Here is an 18,576-nt window from a genome sequence, read left to right on the forward strand (position 1 = left end):
TGTTTCCGGTGTGCGTCGCTTGAAACAGTCCGAGTGGAAACAACGCTCGACGACCAGCAAACAGCACTAGCAATGCAGACGTTGTCCAGGTGTTTAACTGGTCTGTGTTCAGTTCCTCGTGAATATAACTCATATACATATATGTGTTGAATGTTCGACGGTTGACAAGACTTGAATGTGGAGACAGAAAGCCATTTAAAGATCGACGCTGTAGTTTTCCTTTATCAGTATGTCTTGTTCAGACTGGGCTGAGTCTCAGCTTGCAGAGATAGAGCTGCTGACCAGCATGTTTCCCACCCAGGACGAGCTGCAGATCACAGACCAGCTGGCACTCGCTGAGCTCAGGGACTATGTGGAGGGCTCAGCTTCAGCAGACAGCTCCCCTTCTTCCAGACCTCAGTTTTTCATCAAACAGAAGTTTGACACTGCAAGCATGGAGAGGGTAACTGAATGACCGACTGCCATAGTATGTCATTGTAAATTTAAATAGGTACAACAACATAATTATGTTCTTATTTCGTTGCTCCACTCAGACGGATGTCGTTCTATCCTGTGCTTATCCATCCGCATATCCCAGTGTGTTACCAGAGATAACAGTCCGGTAAGCCAATATCCACTTTTCATGTGTGGTAAGAACTCTTCACATGCAAAACAATTTCAACAAAGTCATTTGCTTAATTTATAGTATTTATGTTTTGTGTATATATATATGTTGCCTAGAGATCGAGAAGTTACAATAAGTTCCATAAGTTACAAAGCCTGAACTGCGAAGACAATTGTGTGGAAATTAAATGATTTTACATAGATAAACAACAGATTAATGACATAGAGGAAACGGTTCATGTTATTAAAAGGTTATTTTCTGTTGTTATGGCTTTGTTGAAAGTTAAGGAATCTTCATGATTAAATGGAAATAACATGCAGTTAGATGTGATCACTTTATGGATTTGGTAAAGCAGCAACAGTAATGTTTTTTTTTTTTAACACAATCTGTAATAAAGCTACTGTATCAAAGGGGTGGGATGACACATATTTATCTCGGTTGATGAGTAGTGGAAATTGCTGCTTTTGTCGGAAGATACGTCTCAGTTCATCCTCCTGTGCAATTTGTTTTAGATGGCCAGTATCTTGCCTAGAGTTGCCTAGAGTGCTAGTAGAGTGTATATTACGATGCACAATAATACTACAATAGCGTTGAAGAAAAAAACATATTCTAAGTTGCTTTCAGAAACTATTGCATTAGGAGTAGTCATTTATTTTGATGAGTAAGCCTATCAACCTACTGAAGATCTGTTCTAGTTATTTGAGCTATGTTGTCGTGCAAATCTTAGCTTCTTCAAGATTTCTATTCAAAGTTTTTGCCCTCCAGATGGAAACTTCTAGCTCCAAGTGGCCTTGGATGTTCTCTGAATACAGCATGTTTTATTCGTGCCTTAGGTGTGCCGGTCTCAGCAGGGCCCAGCAAACACAGCTCCACACAGATCTTAATGCATACCTCATGGAAAACTGCCAGGGGGAAGTGTGTGTGCTCTCCGCTGTAGACTGGGTGAAAGACAACCTGCAGCTTTTCATTAATAAGAGCTTATCAGCATCAACGGCTTCCAAGAAGGAGTCTTCCTCTCCACGGCCACAGGAAGTGTTCAGCCGAATTTGGATTTACAGTCACCACATCTACAACAAGACGAAAAGGAAGAACATCTTGGAGTGGTCCAAGGAGCTGGGCCTGTCTGGATTTAGCATGCCTGGGAAGCCTGGTATTGTGTGTGTGGAAGGTCCTCATTCTGCCTGCGAGGAGTTCTGGTCCAGGTATCTGACGTGTTGTTATTTTGATCAGTTTATGTCAAAGCCATGAAGCCTGCTGAGTTCCCAGGTTTATTATTTTTCCAAACATTTACCCATTTCACAGAGTGAAGGTTCTGACATGGAAGAAGATCATGATTCGACATAGAGAGGATATTCCTCTTGATCGTCAGGGCGAGGACAGCGGGGCTATTGAAAGTATAGACTCCCTGCGCAAATTCACTGGCTTTGAAGAGGCCATGTTTGACCCCCATGGGAACAGAGGTAATCACATGGACCTTGGGCAGCTCTACCAGTTTTTGAATGAGAGAGGCTGCTGTGACGTCTTTCAGATATATTTTGGCATTGAAGGAAAGTAGTGTTTAGATCTGCGTAGAATATAAATACATACAGGTGCCTTGTCATTGAAGTCACTTCTAAAGTGTTTACTTAACAATGTATTCCTTAATTGCTGTTTTAGTTTGTTTCTTTTATTTTCACATACATTAAAAAGATTGTAAGCTTGCCTGAAAAACTGAAATAACCGAATAAGCTTTTCATAGAAGTTGCTCAGCTGTTACACCTGAGACTTCATTGGGATAAAAGGCAAAAATAATAGTTTGGCAATTTCTAGAAACTTAAACTTATTTTTTCAAAGAGAAGCATTAAAAAAAAGATGTTTATCTGAGAGGTTTCTTGAGGACCTCAGTTAATATTTTAATACTCCTTCAAGATCAAACCTTGCCCATGGTGTTTCTTTCCTCAAATGACACCAGGTTGTATACTACAAGGTTATTATAGGATTTTCAGGTCTGATACCACATTAATAATTGGACAACTTAGTCAACACTATGCTAGATATCTGTTTATGAAATCTGTTGTTTTTTCCTCTCATGAATTATAGATAACATAACCGTGGAAAGTCTTTCTCCAATTTTCTTTGAACGATTTGTTCTTAGATAAATTGTGCATAATTGTGGATTACACTTTGGTAATTAAAATGTGTTGTTATTGAAGATGAATCTAATGTTCAACACACTGAGATGAAAATGTCCAAAAAGAGATTTGCATGTGCATTATTACACTATGTACTGTACATTCTAATGATGTATAAATGCTGATTCTGAACCTGGGGGAGCATTTAGGAATTCAGACTTTGTTACAAATAAACTGGGGAAACAAATTAAAATCTGCACATTGTACAGAGCTAGTAGTAGTAATTAATAGGCAGTAGTTGCAGGCATAGCGTTGAATTTATTTGCAAAATTGCTTAGGCTACAATGCCCAACAGGTGGCAGCATTATATAACCAGAGTTGGAGAACCTGATCCTAGATGTGTTATGGTTTGTCTCTGACCCCAAGCGCACGACAACAGCAAGGTTTAGTTCTAGCCGAACACACGGCGTAGTTTATTGAGCACAACAAGTCACTTAGAAAAGAAACACAAAAAACTCAAAGTGTCCCCTTAGTCCACGGGTGATCGAACATCAAACCCCAAAAAATCCAAGAAAATACTCCACACAAAAAAGTCAGCAAAGACACGAGGGAAAGTTCAGTGACGACACAAGGAGGAAAGTCCACGGACATCATGGCACGAACTCGCAACGTCAACACAGACAGTCCTGATCTTTATCCCCCCGAATACAACGAGCTGACGAGCTGCAGCCGTGGGACGAGCTGAGTGGCTTCAGGTGTGAGTTGAAGCGCCCCTGGCTTGTCCCCGCCTCCAAGCCCGTAGCTCCCTGGCAGCGCGCTCTGAGGTACCGGGTGTCACTGTGTGAACGGGCTGAGGAGGGAGTCCGGCTGGCTGAGTCCTGACAATACCCCCCCCTCTACGGGAGCCACCTGGCGACTTGCCAGGCTTCTCGGGATGGGCCTGATAAAAGTCAGTCAACAGTCCTGGGTCCATGATGAGCTGGCGGGACACCCAGCTTCGTTCCTCCGGACCATAGCCCACCCAGTCCACCAGAAACTGGTACCCACGTCCTCGTCGGCGAACCTTCCACTGAGGGTGCCCATCTACGATCTTAGGGGGAGGTGGAACTGGGGCAGGAGGCATCAGGGGACTGTGGGAGACAGGTTTAATTCTCGACACATGGAACACTGGATGGATCCTCATGGAGGTTGGAAGTCTCAGCCTCACCGCTGCAGGACTGAGCACCCTTGTGATCTCAAAGGGTCCAACGAACCGGGGATCCAGCTTCTTAGCGGTTGACTGCAGGGGAAGATCCTTGGAGGACAGCCAAACCTTCTGCCCCAGTTGGTATGCGGGCGCTGGGTTCCGGCGACGGTTGGCTCCTCGGCTGCCACGTTCAGCCGCTCGGAGTAAGGCGGCTCTGGTGACCTCCCAGATACGACGACACCTGTTCAGATGGGTCTGCACGGAGGGAACTGCCACTTCCGACTGCTGAGCAGGAAAGAGCGGCGGCTGGTAACCCAGAGACGCCTCGAAGGGGGAGAGGCCGGTGGCGGAGCTGACCAGGGAGTTGATGGCGTACTCGACCCAGGGGAGGAACCGACTCCAGGAGGATGGTCTCCTGGCTGCCACACAACGGAGCGCAGACTCCACGCTCTGGTTCATCCTCTCAGTCTGTCCGTTTGTCTCTGGGTGATAACCAGAGGAAAGACTGACAGAGGCGCCCAACCCCTTGTAAAATGCTCGCCATACCTGGGAGATGAACTGGGGTCCTCTGTCCGAGACGACGTCCTGGGGGAGACCATGAAGCCGGAACACGTGGCTCGTCAGGAGGTCCGCCGTCTCCAACGCCGAAGGGAGTTTAGGGAGGGCCACCAGGTGCACCCCTTTACTGAAACGGTCCACTACCGTTAGTATCACCGTCTTCCCCTGGGAGGGCGGAAGTCCAGACACAAAGTCCAATGCCACGTGGGACCAGGGACGGCTAGGAACTGGAAGGGGCTGCAGTAGCCCTGCGGGAGCCCGGTGAGAGGCCTTGCTGCGGGCACAAACGGGGCAGGCCAGTACAAAGTCCTTTACCTCGTTCCTCATAGTAGGCCACCAGAAACGGCGAGCCAGAAAGGTGAAGGTGCGGTGGACGCCAGGATGGCAGGCAAACTGGCTAGCATGTCCCCACTGAAGCACCCGGGACCTGACCGACTCCGGAACGAACAGACGGCGTGGGGGCACGCCACTCGGAGCAGGATGGGAGCGCAACGCCTGTCTCACGACTGTCTCGATGCCCCAGGCCACCATGCCAACCACCTTGCCCTTGGGGATGATGGGAACTGACTCCTCAGCAGTCAGGCTCCTCCCTTGGTGTAGTCGGGACAGGGCATCCGCCTTAATGTTGCGGGAACCGGGACGATAGGTCAGAGAAAAATCGAACCGACTGAGGAAGCCGGCCCACCGAGCCTGTCGACCATTGAGACGCTTGGTCGCCCGGATGAAAGTCAAGTTCTTATGATCCGTCCAGATGGTGAACGGCTGCTCAGCCCCCTCCAGCCAATGGCGCCACTCCCCCAGAGCAGCTACCACTGCCAGCAACTCCCGGTTCCCGATGTCGTAGTTCTCCTCAGCAGGAAGGAACCGGCGAGAGAAGAACGCACAGGGATGAACCTTCTGATCCGCCACGGCTCGTTGGGAAAGAACCGCCCCCAAGCCGGTGTCCGAGGCATCCACCTCCACAATGAACTGCCTCTTAGGGTCGGGATGGAGTAGAACTGGGGCGCTGGTGAACCTCCTCTTGAGAGCCAGAAACGCGGCATCGGTAGCTGGGGACCAGATGAACGGCTGGGAGGGAGAGGTCAGCCTGGTGAGAGGTTCCGCCACGACACTGTAGTTCCGGATGAACCTCCGGTAGAAGTTGGCAAACCCGAGGAAGCTCTGCAACTCCTTTCGCGACGTGGGGTTCGGCCAGTCCACCACAGCCTGGATCTTGCGGGGGTCGGCCCGAGTCTGACCCTTCTCCACAACGAAGCCCAAGTAGTCGACAGAGGTTGAGTGGAATCGGCACTTCTCAGCCTTGACGAAGAGCCGGTTAAGGAGGAGACGCTTGAGCACCCGGCGGACGTGCTGGACATGATCCTCGAGGGTCCTGGAGAAGACCAGGATGTCGTCGAGGTAAACGACCACAAACTCGTCCAGCATGTCGCGGAGCACGTCGTTCATGAGCGCCTGGAATACCGCCGGGGCGTTGGTAAGGCCGAACGGCATTACCCGGTACTCGTAGTGACCTCGGGGTGTCTTGAAGGCGGTCTTCCACTCGTCCCCCTTCCTGATTCGAACCAGGTGGTAGGCACTCCGGAGATCCAGCTTGGTGAAGATGGTAGCCTGGGTGAGGGGCTCAAGGGTGGAACTCATGAGGGGGAGGGGGTACTTGTTCTTGACCGTTATGTCGTTCAGTTGGCGATAGTCAATACAGGGTCGGAGGCCCCCATCCTTCTTCTTCACGAAGAAGAAGCCCGCTGCCACCGGGGAGGACGACGGCCGAATGAGCCCTGCTGCCACTGACTCCGATATGTACTCGTCCATCGAAGCCTTCTCCGGAATAGACAGGCTGTACAGCCGACTGCTGGGAAGGGAAGCCCCAGGGCGGAGGTCAATTGCACAGTCGTACGGCCTATGTGGAGGGAGCGACTGAGCCCGGGTCTTGCTGAAAACCTCTCCCAGATCGTGGTACTCCGGAGGAATAGAGGAAACGTCCGGGGGAGGGACACTGGGGATTGGTCGGGGTAACGGGCTGGGGGCTGCCTGTAGACACTGGGCGTGGCAGGAGGAACTCCATTCCAGTATCATCCCAGAGGACCAGGCAATGTGTGGCTCATGCTGTACAAACCAGGGGTGCCCTAGGATCACAGGGGCCAGTGGGGACTGGATCAGGTAGAACTTGCGGTTCTCCACATGGTTTCCCGCCACAGTGAGGGAGATGGGACGGGTGCTCTGGGTGATGCGGGCCAGATGGCGGTTGTCCAGTGCAAAGGCCTCTACGGGCTCCTCCAGTGCTTCTAGCGGGATGTTAGCCTGGGCAGCGAACTCCGAGTCCAGGAAACACTCATCCGCCCCAGAATCGAGGAGGGCCCCCACTGTAATCCGCTGATCCGCCCAGGCCAGGGTGACGCTAATCCGCCGGCTCAGTGGTGCAGGACTACGGGAACAGGAAAGGTGACTCACTAGGATCTCCCGAGGTCCTGGTGAGCCTAATCTTTTGGCCGGGTGGGGCAGCCGCTGATGCGATGTCCCTTCTGGCCACAGTAGAGACACAGGCCTGCCCTGAATCGGGCCTCCCGTTCGGTTGGGCTAAGGCGCATGCGTCCCAGCTGCATGGGTTCCTCGCCAGTCGTCGTCTGTGATGAGGGCAGGACGGGAGTAGGGGGAGTAGGTTGAGCTACGGCGAGGGTCCTCTCCTGTGTGCTGGGTCTGTGGGGGGTGGGAAGGGATCCCCGGAGGACTCGCTCCCGCCTCCTCTCACAGAGGCGTCCATCGATGCGGATGGCGAGGTTGATGAGGTCATCAAGGGAAGAGGACTCCTCCCGTGTGGCTAGCTGGTCTCTCACCGCCTCGCTGAGCCCCCTCCGGAAGGTGACCCGAAGCGCAGGATCGTTCCACCCACTCTCCGCAGCGGCCAACCTGAACTCCACCGAGTAGTCCGCCACTCTGCCACCACCCTGTTGGATACTGCTCAACCGGGCACCGGGGTCCTGACCACTGGCTGGATGATGGAACACCTTACGTAGCTCTGCCACAAACTCCCTATAGGAGAGACAGAAGCTGGCACCCATGGCCCAGGAAGCGGTAGCCCACTGGGCTGCCCGGCCGGCGAGCAGGTTAATCACATACGCGACTCGAGCGGTGTCAGAGGTGAACCTGCTAGGCTGGTGAGCGAAAACCAACTCACACTGCATGATGAAGGTGGCACAAGTCTCAAAATCACCCTCGAACGGTCGGGGGCTGGAGAGGCTAGGCTCCCGTGGTACTGGGTTGGAAACCGCAGGGTTAACCGGAGAGGGATACACAGGGGGCGGGTTCACAGGCTGGTTCAGCGGCTGGGTGGTGAGGGCCATCGTCAACGCCCGCAGCTGTAGCAGGATCTCGGCTTGTTGGTCTGCCGATGCCGCCTGCTGACGAGTCAGGATCTCCACAGAAGCGTGGAGCGGCTGGACCTGGGCTTGGAGGTTCTGCACGGCAATGGAGGCCGCCTCCAGCTGGTGAGAGTGGGTGTTGGTCAGATGCAGCTGCCTACTAAGGGCAACCTGAACAGAGCTGGACAATCCACTCTCTGTGTCGGCTGGGGTCGTCATGGCGAGTTCGTACTGTTATGGTTTGTCTCTGACCCCAAGCGCACGACAACAGCAAGGTTTAGTTCTAGCCGAACACACGGCGTAGTTTATTGAGCACAACAAGTCACTTAGAAAAGAAACACAAAAAACTCAAAGTGTCCCCTTAGTCCACGGGTGATCGAACATCAAACCCCAAAAAATCCAAGAAAATACTCCACACAAAAAAGTCAGCAAAGACACGAGGGAAAGTTCAGTGACGACACAAGGAGGAAAGTCCACGGACATCATGGCACGAACTCGCAACGTCAACACAGACAGTCCTGATCTTTATCCCCCCGAATACAACGAGCTGACGAGCTGCAGCCGTGGGACGAGCTGAGTGGCTTCAGGTGTGAGTTGAAGCGCCCCTGGCTTGTCCCCGCCTCCAAGCCCGTAGCTCCCTGGCAGCGCGCTCTGAGGTACCGGGTGTCACTGTGTGAACGGGCTGAGGAGGGAGTCCGGCTGGCTGAGTCCTGACAAGATGTTGCCTTTGATTTCTGGATGTTCAACCTCATACAATTCATAACCTGGATTGAACTATATATTCCAATTTAAGCAGAACAATAACGATTTGGTTAAAATAATTGCAAGGGATTATTTGAATCAAATGTAAATCTAATCATTTTTACAAATATGTAACTTTTATGAATATCTATGCAAATTAAAATGCTGACTTTTATGAAGTAAAATGGGTAGGTGGGTTATATCCTTGGACTTTCACAAAAGTAAGACGGTTATAAAACAAGGAGGTTATAAAAAGGCACACTTCTCTTCATCGTCTAATGTGTGCATCTGTTATAACAATGACTGAGGTTTTAAAAGTATCTATCATACAACTGGGAGCTGATGCAGAGATGACCAGGAGGGAGGTGCTCAACCTGATTTGAGTCCCATATCTCTTTTGTCCTGGGAGATGATGGTCTCCCGTTCTGCTCTTCCTGATGCTACGTGTTATACTCCAGTCATAACTTGCTTCTTCAGAACTGGTTGTTTATCGAGGCAAACTCAGTACCCCTTGTTCTTGAAGAGGACGCGCTCCTTATGAAAATATGAAGGACTTATTCTAAGTTAACAAGAACACAGCAATTATTCTTCACTAAAGGAAACATAGTTATGAATATTATGTTCTAATCTAAATGGTTTCAGACAAGCAGTTATACTAGCATGTGAGCAGGAGGATATACAATAATGAAGATGAAAATGGTTTCTTGAATATCAAATGACTTAAAGATATCTCAAACACAAGCATTGAAGGACACCTTGACACATAAATTAATCAAATAATGTGATGAATATTTGTATGGCTTTGCATTACTGAATACAACATGTTTTTCTGCTGTAATATTGCTGATCATCTGTGTAGCGTGTGGATAAGCTGGACATCCAATGTTTTCAAACATTACATTACATTACATGTCATTTAGCTGACGCTTTTATCCAAAGCGACTTACAATAAGTGCATTAAACCATGAGTCCAAACTCAGAACAACAAGAATCAAGCAAGTACAATTTCTTCAATAACGATTTTATAATAGCTTTGATAGAGCAATGACTAATGAAGAATTAATTGCCAACTTTTGTAAGCAATCTGTTGTCAAGGCTCCTTCAATAAAAATGACTTGTTTTTACTCCACACGTTTAATTCATTCCATGCACAGATCACTTTCAAGATGCTCCATTGATTTTCTCCCTTATTTCTTTCTTCCATACCTACAACAGACTGAACATCAGATGACACATCTTAAAGATTCACAGGGAATGTCTCAGTGCTCTTTTGCCTACTGTTGCACATTGGGAATGTCCGTCATGTCTTTGTTAAGTGAACTGATGAGGAGCTCTTATGATGTTCCAGCATATGATCCTGACATTGCCAAAAATGACTCCCATTCTAACTAAAATCTTGATGAATTTGTGCCTCAAGGTATGATTATAAATGGCCAAGTGGAAATTGCCGACATTAGTCATAGCCAGCTGCTCCCTCCATCAGAGGTTCATTGCTGATATCTACCTGCCAGATGTTACCATCATGTGGTTTCATTGTCTGCAATACTGATCTAGGCAATGGAGCCGTGTTCCTACCTGTACTGCAACTATAGGTGCATATCATTAACTCTGCCTCTGGTCAACACACATCTATATGTCAATTGTAGACCTACAGCTTCTGCATTCTTCATCCATAGTTACTTATTGATAGACAAATAGTGCAGTCCATAAGAGCTAGGATAGTGGCAGATTTTGACACATTTATTAGAATATAGAATTAAAACACGGTTTCACACAACAAATGTGACTATTATAGGTTGTATTGTTCAGGCCTGTCATGGGACAATATGTTTGAGGGCAGATGGGTGGCCTAACACCTTCACTATGGCGAAACCCAGATACGGCAAAGAGTTCTACTTTGTGTATCCAATACAGATTCCTGTGACATAATCATATTTTTACTTTAAAACCTAAATGGCTAAGTCTGTTGGTGAGACCATTGCATGCTTGTATCTTGTGTTGGTTACTGGGGTGACATTGAGAAGCTGGATCATGAAAGGACTGAGGAAAAAAACACATCAGTTTCTGAATCAATCAACTGAGACTTTTACCCACTGCCAAGATTTCTAGAATCTCCTGGTTTTCATCGTGAAACTCATCATCCATATTGACTTTCCACAGATGTATTCACACCCCATGCTTGATACAATGAGCTATTGATCCAAACCCAAACATGTAGTCTTGATTTAATGAGCCAACCTATACAGTATAAGAAGCTAAATACTGTAGATGTTCCTATTTTCCTATTTCCTCCCATAGAGCAATGTATGATGCATAGCTATTTGGGATTAAAGACAGCTATTGATTCATATCTGGGTTAGACATAAAGGGCATATATCATGACAAATGCATTTTCAGTGCATGTACACATACATTTGTGTATCTGTAGTGCCTAACAATCTACAAACTGTGAAATAAGACAACCCAGTCAGTTTCTTGTGGGCTGCCTAGATCAGAGAAAATGTGATTTAACTTGAGAACTACCTTTGCAAAGGTGAACCACATTTTTCATATCTTCAATTAGACCAGACTGGAATCTTTGGGAGGGTGGTTTAAAGAGGCAGGCACACAACATATTAACATGGTCTAGTATGTATGAACCAGAACATGAGCTTAAAAAGTTCCCATTAAAAGAACTTTCCACCGTGCTGTGAACCTTTTCTGTTATGTCCCCTGCTTACTTCTCTATTTAGCATTCATAAGCAGTTTATAAGATAATTTAACACACTATTATGTATTAGTCTGCGAATACACGTATTTATAAATGTAATTCCTCACGCACACGCATTAGTGGAGGCTTCTGAATAAACAGATAATGATTGACAATATAGTCAAATAAAGTGGTACAAATATATCTTCACAGGAGAAGTTAGAATTGCTGATATATGTATATTAGTTACATTAACACTTCTTAACAATGTCCTTATATCTGCGGACAACTACTTAATAGTGATTTACAAATCATTTGAAAACTTTTACATACTGCTTATTGCTAAATTGGGGAAAGCGTTACCATCATATTATCTCCCCACCAGAAGAATACCTTTGAAGATGTAAAGTAAATAGGACCTGCAGTTGATGAAGACTAAATAATTTGGGAAATGACAGCAGAAATTATACCCCTTGTTCCTGAAGCCCATTTTGGCAATTTTTTTTTGTGAAAATCATTTTTACATTAAACTTCATTCACACATGATTTACTGGTATTATTCCTTTTTTTTCATTTCAGACAATAACCCAATTCTGTAGGTCTATTGAACTGGTGATGCATATAATTGAATTAGTTTTTGAATGCCAGGGTGAGGTATTTCCAGACAGGGATTTCATCATGTCTCTAAAGCCGGGACTCTTTCACAGAGCCATGCTCATAGAAATTGTATTGTTTTGCATTACTTAAAGCTGCAAACATTGAACAGAGGATTTTTTAGTTTGAATTTGAATTTCCAAAACTTAGTCTTATAAACCTTTATTGTCCCAAAAGAAATGTACACCACATTGTTCTGTAGCTAATGTGAACAATATTTATTCTTTGAGCTGGTTGCAAGAAAATACGCAGTTCAAACTGTACTCCTTGGTAAGTATTAATCATACCCTGCATCGATTTTGCTTTGGTAAATCTATCACAATGTAACAAGAGGTCCACAACAGAAACTCTTTTTCATCACATATCAGTCTGTTAATTCGCTGTGTGTTGCATTACCATTTTCAATTCAGCCAAAGCTACCTTGATAATCAAAGCAATTAAAAACACAATCAGCTGTGTTTCCAAGTGCTATGCGGAAGCTTGGCATGGGAGCTCTTTGTGATTCTGGACCTTCTCCCCTGATGACCCCTCAAGGTGAACTCTTGTATCGCTGTCCATCCCATGAATACTAAATATGACTGAATTAAACATTTTCTCACTTCACACTACTATTTAATCAGTTGTCTTAAAGAGATGTCTGTCTGGAGTAATCCCTGAAGCTCACATCACACTGACTGGCATCATAAAGACGACTGGCACAGTGCTGTGGAAGTATTCAAGCCTGAGCAATCCCACCGGTCCTTCCACTCTTTTTATATGCGCTCCCACATAGCTTATCTACCAACAGAAGTTTTTTGTTATATGCTTGCAATGTTCTGTGTCACACCGTGATCAATTCTGAAGTACGATTTGTTATTTAAGTGTTTTAATACAAATATAGATTTATATTAGGGTTTAGGAAGTGCTTTTGTGTAATCAGACATTTATTTTCTATGTGATTATTTTCCTGATTTCAAACCCATGATGAAGCTTTTTATTTATTTTTTGGGAAATCTGGCGACACTGTTGCTAACTAATGGTACTATCAAATATGTTTTCATGTTTGCAATTAAACATGTACTGATTGTGGGGGTCAATAGGCCTTGCAGTATCTAGTAATACAGTATCATAATTTAACTGCATTTTTATTTCTTATATCATTTACATATGTACTGTATATATATATATATATATATATATATATATATATATATATATATATGATATAAGAAATAAAAATTCAGTTGTGAAGTTACAAACCATAGGTGCATTTTCAGTGGTGTCTGCTTAAAACCAGTGTTAGAACATGTGTGGCATTCTAACCCAAGTTAGACCTCTTTGAGAATAATTCCCAAATAACAGTTGAAACAACTAATGATTATCATGCGCAACTTTAATTAGAATATTGACGCAAAATATATAGGATAGTCATGATATTTTAAAGCAATAAAACACAAGCATCACCTGCAGAAAAATCTATTGTGTGAGTGTAAGATACACATATGTATATGTGATTATTGATATAATAGATTGTAATGATCGCATATGTCTGTCTCAAGATAAAAGCACAGTCCAAACAACAGACACATTGAGCCAAATCATATGTTGTGCTACTCACGCAATTTTCAACCAGGGGCAATTAAACCTGATGTCATCCTATGTCATTACTATAAATACTGAAAAAGGAAAAGGGAGAGAAGGGCGATGGGAACCTTGATGATAATGAGGCTGATGTCCACCCACAACCAGACAGCTGGCGTCCTGCAGGCACAGCAGTTTGTCATAACCTTTTCAATACTCTGTTTACACATTATTATTCTGTTTGCATTGGGGAGTGTTTGTTATTTGAAAAGGAAATCGCTATAATAGAATACACAAGAGAAAGTGTGTTACTGCTGTCCTGTCCAGAAAATAAAGGATTAACTTCCCTTACTTCTAAAGGTGTTAGGACATTATCAAGTTATTTGCTTTTGCTGCACAGACAAATGCATGTAAACCTCACAATAATCCTCAATCAACAGGGCTTTAATAATGAATGACACTCTTCTAACAACAGTAATAATGGAATTGTTCCAAACACACACAATGAAATATGATCATTGACAGCTGTCAATGATCATATTTCCTGCATTAACATCATTTCCTAGGCTTCCATTAGATGTGCATATTACCCAGAAATGGCAGACCCTGCAAGGACAAATGGAAATCATATTTTAAAAAGCCTTATGCCTCCTTTGCTTCAGTGATGCCAGCGTGCTGTCTGGGGGCATTATGCCACCGTTGTTTGGTTCAGTCTGAAAAAGTAAAGCCAGCGAAACGGCAGATCTTATTCACGGCATCTCTGTGTGAAATTGTCTACAAGATATGACGACTACACAAAAGACAGCTGGTAAAAGGCATTGCTAAGATATTTGGTGGTAATCTCTGAGGATAAAAGCATCAATAAAAAAGCAGCACTGTCTTTTCATTCTTAAGAACATCAAATTGAGTCATCAAACTAATGCTAAGATTTCCTATAGCTGTCATTTTATTGGAGGACGATCAGTCTCCCATTTACTAATATTCCAACTTTAATTAAATCTCTTGTGAGTTCTTTGGAGGAATCTCAAGTGCTCAAATCCAAACCGATGGCACTCTATTTATTACATACCTTATGCCACAGGTACTAGCTTTGCCCCCTCAAAAGTCTACCAAGATAAGGCTTCTTTTTTTCTTTTCTGCACGATTCAAAATTCAGCCAAACAATACAGAAAAGTTTTTTTTAATTAGACCAAAAAATACAATATCAAATAAATCAAATGGAAGACAATCCCAGGGCAGGCTATTTAAAGATACACCACAGAGAATGTGAGTCAGTGTGGATGAATGAGTTTTAAATACACTGGGTAGCCCTTTTTCAGTCATCAATCCACGGGCCTGCATGTGGCCTGATTCGAACAACAGAGCCGTTGCCTCACAAAGTGGAAGCCCTCATGCAGCAAACAAGGGAATTGTATCTGACTGTACACATTCATCTAGACTAATGGTATGGTGATGCATCCAGGGGGATACACAAGCTAATGTTCTTTGTTCCAGATCATTTGACTCCTTCTGACTTCCACTCATCCCTGTCACACTTGGAAGTGTGAGTGATCTGTTTAATCTCATCAAATATGATTAGGCAAAACACATCTCAAGATAATATCCTAAAGCCCTCTGATTCAGCAGCGATACAGATGATGTGTGAGTGTTGCAGCTATTAGGAAAAGAGGCAACAGAAGACTCAGCTGGGCTCCACCTTTATAACCTGAACATGAATTATAAAGAAATGACATGGGCTGTTTGAAGTTACATAAAAGTAAGACACCTTTTAGCTAATGTGTCTAGAGTGTAACTGCAATGCTAGTTGGCATCATCATGAGATTATTCTGCAATGACTCTTTTCAAAGGTAGCACCAGTGTTGTAAACATGCCATTATTATTCTACCCGATTCTCCATTAGAATGAGCTGTCAATCAAAGACAAAAACATTTACACAAACAATGCTATCTTGAACTTCTAAGGGCAACGATAACAGACTGAACAACAAAAGTTTTGAAAATGAAAAAGAATGATATTGAAAAATTGTGAATTTCATCTTCCACTGTCTGCTCTTTGCACCTCATCTTTGGGCGCAGAGCAATGATTGCAAATATTTGTCTTGCCTGGCAGGCAATATGAAAGATGACACAATATTAATAAAATATAATGTATAATTGGATGTGCTTGTTCCAGTTGGGAATGTTGTGATTATCGGTAAATTCAGTATTGACTCAAGGTGTGGGTGATTCAATGGGTACCTCAAAGTGTCACTAATACCTATTCAATCTTTAATTAAAGAACATGAGAGAGAGGACTAAGACTTCTTCATCACTTCAGTTTTGCATACTGCATTTGCCTCGCAATCCCACTCCATTTTTAAGTCCTTTTATCCTTGTTCGTCCTCATCAAATCTCCCAGGGAATTGCACAATGCAAATTGCATGCATGTATAGTGAGAACAAGTGGAATTACTGTGATTTCGGCATAAAACGCTTTGCTGCAAATCCAAAATAAGGACCAGTATTTGTGTCAGGGTTGGAGGGCTTTTCATGCAACGTCTTGTGATGGCTGCTCCTGTGTTAATATCAGTCTGGCTCAAGTAAAATGTAAAATACAGAACACTCAGTCGAAGTACCCCCAAATCCAACTATTACCGTAAGATTTAATGTTTAACATTGCTGAATCCGAATTGTGTTGTAGACCTGATATGTTTAAGTGTAATACAGTTTTTTTTTTTTAAGATATCAATTTGACCCTGAAGGATTTTGTCAGAGACTTCTGTTCTGGTATGATAAGAGCTTATTGTGAGCTGGAGGACTGATATGGACACTGCCTACGGGTATCAGTTTCTTCAGTTTAGTAAGACTTACAAGGCCTCCTCAGAGGTCATGCTGTGATTGTTACATTGCCCAGGGTATGGTTCTCACATTTCAAGGGTAAAGAGAAAATCCATTTTCCAACTCACTATTTACGATGGCGCATGAATGTTCCCCCACCCTCCATATCCAATCACTAAATTATGATGGATTTTTAGCATTATTTTCTGCCAGGCATTATTCAAGACAGTCTATCTCAATTTGCATAGCTTAACGAAGCACTGAGCTTTTAATAACGCGAAGGAGTGTGATAGTGGAAGCTGATGTTTATTTGAACTGGCTGGGCTTTTGATGGTAATGATTATGAAGTGAGCATTGGGAACCGTCTCTGCGAGAGAAGAGAGGGAGCGAAGCGTTGTGTGAAGCAGGCAGATGGCTGGCCGGACAGTGTGTTGATAATGGCAACATTAGTCTGCTGGGAAGCAACATTATACTCAAGGTCAATGGGAGCTGAAGAATGGAGGATCATAATGACACAGGCCCCGTGTCCTGGAACGAGATCTCCCTTTAAGGATGTCTAGATATTTAATATGAGCTCAGTAATCTGCACAAGGCTATTATTTCCATCATAAAATTTCAAACAGTTCATCTGTGTCACTGAAGCAGTGATAATGGACCATTAAAGGTGCTTTCTTTTGTATTCTAAATTGGTAGGGTATATTGTATGTGCAGTAGCAACATTAAATGTTAGACACCATAGACAACATTTGCTTTTGTCTTTATAATGCTCGTCTCCAGACCATTACACTTCATACATACATATGGCCCTGTGCATATAATGCACTTTCGCTACCAATCTTCTTGGAATACTTGGATTTTGAATTATCCAAGGTCCCTCATATACCACGGTACTTTCATATAATAATAATAATAATAATAATAATAATAATAATAATAATACTTCTAATTTATATAGGCGCTTTTCTAGACACTCAAAGACACTTTACATAAGGCATGGACAAACAGAACTAAACTAAATAGAAAGACAAGGAGCAAACAAAACAAACAAACAGAACATTTCCGGTGAAAAAGGAAGAAAAAAAAACTGGAGAAGCTGTGCGGAATGAGTCATGTAGTGGAGGGTAGGGTGCAGGTGAAGGTGAGTTTGAAGAGATGGGTTTGCATGAATGATGATAGGGTGGGAGCCTGATGGATGTGGATGGGGGGGGGGGGGGGGGGGGGGGGGTGCAGCAGCTGAGAATATGCACACTTCTATTAGATGTTTGTAAAGACTGCATTGTTATGCACACTGAACATTATCTAGCACATTTTTATTTTGCAGTAATCCTGATTTACAGCAAGAAGACATGGATGCTCGCAATACCTGTGCTATGGCAACGTCTGCATATATTTGAACTCCACAATTGTATCCACTCTATTCTACTGCTAATACTTTTTCCGACATGTTCTTTTTCCTTTTTTGTCATCTATTTAGTCCATGTTTTCCATTGGTCTTTTTTCCTGTTTGATGCTCTTAGTTGCTTATTCGATGACCTAATTTCCCCACAGGGATCAATAAAGTTTCATCTTAAGTGTTTCACTTTCAATTAAGGCAATCAGCTGGATCCTGACATCCTTGACCATCATGTCAAATCACTAAGTGGTTTGCCTCCGGTTTTCCCCTCTCAGCCTACTTCCTCTCTCTTGTTAAATCAAGGGCCACGGCAGCCTGCTAAGTTGACATCTGCGGGACGTTTCATGAAGCCACTTCAAGCATATCAAACTCGCTTCCAGTGAGACAGGGAGAAATTTGGGAAGACTCAAGTCTTCCTTTTGTCACCCTGTATTAATGCACAAGTCATGAGCGGAGCTGACAGCCTCGGGCAATCTTCCTGAGGAGCTTCATGGTTTTTGAATCCTTCAACACTTTGCATATATTATAAAGGCGGAGCAATACTCAACAGTTGCACGGAATAACAATTACAGTGCAGCTTTGGTCATAGTGCTGTCTATCAACATATGCTCCCTTTAATATAAATACATAGATGCAGACTCATATTGTGACTGTGGCTAATAGAGCTGTCATTCATTTAATACTCATATGCTCATATCAATCTACAAATCAAGTCACAACAAAATGGAAGTTTTCAAGTTGTTGATATTTTAATCTGCACTTTGTCTCTCTTTTTTCTTTTTTTTACAGTGGCATAGTTGAAAAATGAATATTCAATACTGAGAAAAAAGCAAACCTCACACATCCCCCATAAAAAGCAAATTAATTACAGCGATTACAACTTTGTACAAAATTAGTTATTTATAGCAT

The 18,576-nt window shown here is 44.0% G+C and overlaps 1 protein-coding gene across 1 annotated transcript; it reads left to right on the top strand.

The window, feature by feature from the left end:
* The first annotated feature begins 64 nt into the window (after positions 1-64).
* rwdd2b (RWD domain containing 2B) lies at positions 65-3,096 on the top strand. The gene is made up of 5 exons (XM_034548081.1): positions 65-100; positions 243-442; positions 534-601; positions 1,438-1,806; positions 1,907-3,096. The coding sequence occupies exons 1-5, from the start codon at positions 73-75 to the stop codon at positions 2,157-2,159; spliced, it is 918 nt and encodes a 305-aa protein (XP_034403972.1). The 5' UTR covers positions 65-72; the 3' UTR covers positions 2,160-3,096.
* Positions 3,097-18,576: the final 15,480 nt, after the last annotated feature.

This window comes from Cyclopterus lumpus, chromosome 13 (assembly GCF_009769545.1).
Source record: "Cyclopterus lumpus isolate fCycLum1 chromosome 13, fCycLum1.pri, whole genome shotgun sequence".
Lineage (NCBI taxonomy): Eukaryota > Metazoa > Chordata > Actinopteri > Perciformes > Cyclopteridae > Cyclopterus > Cyclopterus lumpus.